Source organism: Hordeum vulgare, chromosome 7H (assembly GCF_904849725.1).
Source record: "Hordeum vulgare subsp. vulgare chromosome 7H, MorexV3_pseudomolecules_assembly, whole genome shotgun sequence".
NCBI lineage: Eukaryota > Viridiplantae > Streptophyta > Magnoliopsida > Poales > Poaceae > Hordeum > Hordeum vulgare.
In genome coordinates, this window is record NC_058524.1 from 623741495 (window position 1) to 623747494 (window position 6000).

Here is a 6000-nt window from a genome sequence, read left to right on the forward strand (position 1 = left end):
ATAAAACCTTTGTTGCTAATATTCTGGTTCCTATACTGTCACATAAATGATCTTGATTGGAATAATGTCTTCGATATTAATCTGTGTCTTGGAAGTTAACTGCTTTTTGCTGAAATTTCTTCTCCCGGAACCCTCGAGCATTTTGCTAGTTGCAACAACATGTGTACTCCTACCTTGCTCTCGAGTATTTCTAACTTGTAAGCTAGAGCTCTAATCTTTTTAACTTGATCTTGTATAAATGGTCCTACAAACCATGGAGGTAGTTTCCCTCTCTATTGAAATCTTTGAGTCCCTCTCAAGGGTGGGATCTTGAGGTAGATAGAATATCCAACTTTGAAAGATAGGTCTCATCTTGTTTTATTATAATAGTTTTCGGCTTGCTCTGAGGTATTTTCATGTTTTATCTGACCTTCATTTTTTGATGTGGTATCTTCGATTACTACAAGAACAAACAACAGACACTCTCTTACATCTAACCAGATGAAAGGAGGGGTACACTTTCTGCTATACAAAACTTCGAATGGTTGCAAGGTCATGCTTGCTTGGTAAATGGTATTGTAGGAGAACTGCTATTAGTTTGTCCCGCAAAGGTGTACTGTAGTGTAGACGTGTGAATTACTATCCCTAAAAGGCACCATCAACCCTTGTTAGTTTAAATTAATTAATTCAAATTTTTTTCTCCAAAAAAGAAATCAGTTAGTTTATCATAATCGTTAGCGGCATTTTGAAAATGAGTTCAATTACTAGATTCTCCATGAAATATATTTTTATATTTTATATAGTTGGTATTGTAAAATCGTTATATATTTTGCTATAATGTTGGTCAAACATAGATATGGTTTGACTTTTTAAAAATTAATACACCTTATATTTAGAAACGGACGGTACTTTAATTAAAGAGGGTCGGTGGAACAACTTAGGGCGGCGCTTAATACAATCCCTCGTCTATCGGGCCCATAACTAATATTTGCAGTATGGCACCAATGCTAATATACTACAATGAGACCACTGCAAGCACTTGTGGACCATGGTGGGATGAGGACACCCTTTGTTTTGTGAAGTCAGTGGCTTTGTGTACCTCCTTAATAAGCGTGGGTAAGCACAGTGTGGTGTGTTTTGTGCTCGCTCAGCTCTGTATTATTGTATCCTAGAGAAGGCTATTGATGCATACTCCCTTTTGGACTTTCTGAACAACCTGTCCCATGCATTTTGATGGCAGCCAAATATGCAATATTATTACAGCATATCGGATACTACATCCATTTCATAGCATTTGGCGTTGGTTTAGTTTAATTCAGGACCAGCCAAAGCTTATAATTAAAGTGTAAAATGCACGGATAGTACATGAACTTGGTAGCGAGTGTCATTTAGGTCGCCGAACTCCCAAAATACACATTTGAGTCCCTAACTTGCTTATGGGTTCACATAATACATCCAAATCTTCATAACCCATGTTAAATGGCATCCTTGGAAAGCTGACTGTGTGTCGACATCCACATGTGAGGTCCATCTATCTTCTCTCTTCCTCTGTCTCCATTTCTCTCAAATAATTTCTGCCGTCCTGCTGCCGAAGCTCGCCCCGTCCGGCGCGTCAAGCTCACCCTGCCTCTGCGGCGCGCCGAGCTCGCCCTATCAGCACCACCAGAGCTCATCCCGACTCCGCTCTCATCCTCTCCCCCACGGTCACCTCCCCCTTACCCCACCCCCGTCTCCTGCCTCTCTTGCTCTCCATGCATCCTACGGTCCACGCGTAAACATCCCAGTCAGCAAGTTTAGTGACTCCAATGTGCATTTCGGGACTCCCTATTTCATGTACCGCGTGTGCATTTTACTCCTTCAATAAAACAGAACGGAGGTACTTCCTCCACCCCAAATTCCAAGTCGTTTTCACTTTTTTAGATACATAGTAAAACATAATGTATGATATAGATTGTTTATTTATTATAGGCAAGGATGCATGTATAGCACCCGAACCTTTACATACATACATAGACATGGGGTACACAAATGAATAGCTAGGTACCGTGCAATTATTTAATATTTATATATAAAGGTATGCACGGAGTCACACAGAGATAGATGGTGATGGAGGTGCCATCATATGATAGGGTAAACCGGGAGCTTGGCAAGGCCGCACAAGCCCAAGGGCGGCGAGTCCCTAAGGAGATAGATGAAGCCTTTGTCACCCCACTTGGCAGTCCACGAGTTCTTACCGATCCAGTACTTGGTCCCGTCAGGCTTGGTCCCGTACCCGACGAGGGCCATCGCATGGTTCTGCGCAGTCTTGCACGCCCCTTTGATGTAGACGCCGGACCTGGAGCAACCGGCGTTGTACACGCCGCCGATGTAGTGCTGGAAGCAGGGGTCACTGTAGTCGAAGGATACGGCGACGGGCTGCTGCGCCACGGCCTCCTTGAGCCCCGCCTCGTTGCCGGGCGGTGTAACCTTCTTGTAGCTCCTGAGCCTCACCGCGACCGGCTTGCCCGTTTGGCAATTGCCGGCCTTGCCGGTGTAGGGGTAGGCCGCCTCCGTGGTGATGCCACCGTTCATGATCACCCACTTGAAGGCATCGTCCATCCAACCGCGGCCGCAGCCATGGTGGAGAGTGCTACAGTCCACCAGCTGCTGCTCCGACAGCACGGGTGGCGATCCGCCGGTGCTGATCGCCTGCGCGCTCTCCATCGTCGCCACCGACGTGAACGCCCAGCAAGAAACTGCACGGATCACGTAACGTAAGACCACACTTACTTAGCTTTTGCATTGCATCGCATGCATCAATGGAATGGAGTACGAGTAGACGACGACGACAACTCGCACAGCATGCATGCATGATTTATTTTGGACGTTTGTAAGAATAAGATGACACTTACAACAGGTCGCCCCTTGATTTTTGGCTGGTGTGACGACGCCTTTCGCCCTCCAATCGACGCTCGGAGGCAGCACCGCCGTCACGTTGAGGTTGGTACGACGAGGTGGCTCTTCGACGGCGGCGGTGCCCTCGTGGACGGGGCCAGCGCGAGTTGTGATCACCGTCGCCTCCTCCCACTCGGATGAGTCGTCGTTGCTGCTGTACATGGCCATGAACTCGTCGTGGGTGAGGTCGGTGAACGGGGTCTCGCCGAGGCTGTAGCTCATCCGGCTGTCCCGGTTCGCCGCCTCGATGAACTCCATGTTGCTCCGGTACACCTCGAACCGACGCAGCTTCTCCTCCACGGTGGGGTACGACCGGCCGTGCGCAGCCATCCACCCATGGAACCTCCCCAGCATCAGCAGTGCCTCACCATCCAAGCCATGGTCGAGGGTATGTGAAGCTGATGAAGCCGTGGAGGGGATGAAGAATGCGGCTGCCACCAGTAGCGGCAGCAGAGCGAGAGCCACGGATGAGGACGACGAGCGCATGAAAGCCATGTCTCCGATATGCATGGATGATGTTTAGCTACCTTTGGGTACAGCCATTTATAGAGGCCCCGCGATAGATCTCACTACTGATTCACGTCCTCCTCTTGGCCGGTGTGCTGTCTTTTTCCATAGACTTCTACTGGAGTGAGCCTCATATCACATGCAATGCATGCTGGCAAATAATCCGCCCAAAACACTAGTATATCTTCTTCTAGGCATATTTCCTGGATAACAGGATTTGAAGGACCTTTCACACCTTCACCACCAAAGCAGCCATTTATAAGTGCTTAATTCCCTCCAAGTTCTTATATATATATATATATATATATATATATATATATATATATATATATATATATATATATATATATATATATATATATATATATATATATATATATATATTTTTGCGGGAAAAATGGAAATTTCATTACTCAAGGAGGCTTTTCAGCCTTAGACAAATTCACAATAGAGTCCAGCCCCAAAAACAGTCAAACTGATGTACGAGGGATGCCGCGGCCATACGCGGAGAGCTCGTTGTCGGCAAATCTCGATCCTCTCTGAACCTACTTCTCTCTGATCTCACTCGCCGGGAGGGAGGAAGAAGAACATGAGGTTTTTTTTTTTTTGCGCAGCCAGAAACTTGCAGCTTTTCTGTTGTTGTTATTGCCCTTGTTATACTCGGTCTTACAAGGGAATCGGGCTTAAGGTCCCCTACTTAGTCGCCACCACCGATCGTGGTGCTCGTGCCATCCCACGAGCGATCGGGGGGGGGGGGGGGGTGGTGCGATGGACTCGCTTCTGACGCAACGATCGCGAGCTATTCTCGTCGACCGTTTCTCTGAACTAACTGACGGAGAAAGGAAAAACAGACACTGACGAAACTAACCTATGCAGACAGGGTTTATGCAACAATCACCCCCTAAATCCTAGTCTGCCTACTTTATTTTCTTCATTCCGGTCTTCTCACGTAGCTGGTGAAAACTGATGCGCCCCAAGGGCTTTGTCAGAATGTCAGCCAGTTGATCTTCAGTCCTGATGAAATCGACAGTCATTTTTCCTTCATCCACACACTTTCTTATGAAGTGGTAGCCGGCGTCAATGTGCTTACTCCTGTCATGAAGCACCGGGTTCTTGCAGAGAGCTATGGCGGATTTGATATCCACCAGAAGCAGCGGCACCTGAAGCTTGTCTCCCGTGATCTTAGCGAGCAACCGAGCCACCCACACTGCCTGGCAGGCCGCCGTTGTGGTTGCAATGAACTCAGCCTCACACGACGACAGGGCGACCACCTTCTGCTTCTGATATAGCCAGCTGACAGGACTATCACCGAGGAAGAAGATCCCTCCCGATGTGCTCTTGCGGTCATCAATGTCGTCCGTCATGTCGCTGTCACTGTATCCGACGAGCCTGGCTTCTCTTTCTCGTCGACGGGGAAAGTGACACCCCAGATCACGAGTGCCAGCCACATACCTGATGATGTGCTGAACTGCAGTAAGATGCTCGACAGTAGGTGCCTCCATGAACCGACTCACGTACCCCACGGCAAAGGTGATGTCGGGCCGGGAGTGAATGAGGTAGCGCAGCGTCCCCACAAGGCTCCTGTACTCCGTCGCGTCAGTGGGAGCCGCCGTGCTAGTCTTCCTCAGCTTCAGACGAGCTTCCATGGGTGTCTCCCGTGGGTTGCAACCTGCAAACCCCGCCTTCTCGATGATCTTCTGGGCATATGCGCTCTGCGCAATGGTCACGCCATCAGCTTCCCGACGTACCTCAATGCCCAGGTAGTAGGAGAGCAACCCAAGATCGCTCATCCGAAACGTGGCTTGCATCGCTGCCTTGAAGTTGTTGATCTCTGCAGCGTCAGCCCCGGTGATCACCAGGTCATCCACATACACCCCAGAAGAATGAGTTCGTGGCCTGATCCGCGTGCATAGACAACATGCTCGGAGTTGCATCGACGGAACCCCATGTCGACGAGTGTGGCGTCGAGCTTGGCGTTCCAGGCGCGTGGTGCTTGGTGAAGACCATACAGAGCTTTGCTTAACCTTAGTACCTGGTGCTCGCGATCGACGGCGACGAAACCCGGAGGCTGTTCAACGTAGACTTCTTCCTTCAGCTCGCCATTGAGGAAAGCCGATTTAACATCCATGTGATGTATCGGCCATCCCTTGTGTGCTGCGAGAGTGAGCAGCACGCGCACTGACTTCAAGCGAGCCACTAGCGCGAACACCTCGTCGAAGTCGATTCCAGGTTTCTGCACAAAGCCCTTCGCCTCGAGACGAGCTTTGTACTTCATAATCTCTCCGGCCGAGTCCCGTTTCATGCGGAACACCCATTTCACTCCAATGGCCTTGTGTCTGGGGAAGATCAGTAAGCTTCCAGGTGTTATTCTCCTCAATCGAGTTCACTTCTTCGATCATTGCTCTGCGCCAGCTAGGATCGAGCTCTGCTTCTCTGAAAGTGCCTGGTTCTTCAGCAGAGGCGATCAACATCTTTTCATCTGGTTGCACGGCACCGTAGTGTAGCCCAAGTATGTCAGACATACGGCGGAAGCGATGGGTCACTTGGGTGTCGTCGGCAGCATCCAGCTCTGCAGTCCCA

General features: G+C 49.2%; 1 protein-coding gene across 1 annotated transcript; it reads right to left on the minus strand.

The window, feature by feature from the left end:
* Positions 1-1907: 1907 nt before the first annotated feature.
* On the minus strand, positions 1908-3443 carry LOC123409158 (ervatamin-B-like). The gene is made up of 2 exons (XM_045102128.1): positions 2871-3443; positions 1908-2714 (listed from the first exon to the last, which is right to left on the minus strand). Exons 1-2 carry the CDS (start codon positions 3421-3423, stop codon positions 2098-2100), a joined length of 1170 nt encoding a protein of 389 aa, XP_044958063.1. The 5' UTR covers positions 3424-3443; the 3' UTR covers positions 1908-2097.
* Between the last annotated feature and the right edge of the window lie 2557 nt (positions 3444-6000).

Coding starts and splice junctions, on each gene's coding strand:
- LOC123409158 (XM_045102128.1), bottom strand. CDS start 3,423: ATGCATATCGGAGACATGGCTTTCATGCGCTCGTCGTCCTCATCCGTG. Junction 2,715..2,870: donor AAATCAAGGGGCGACCTGTT/GTAAGTGTCATC, acceptor TGATCCGTGCAG/TTTCTTGCTGGGCGTTCACG.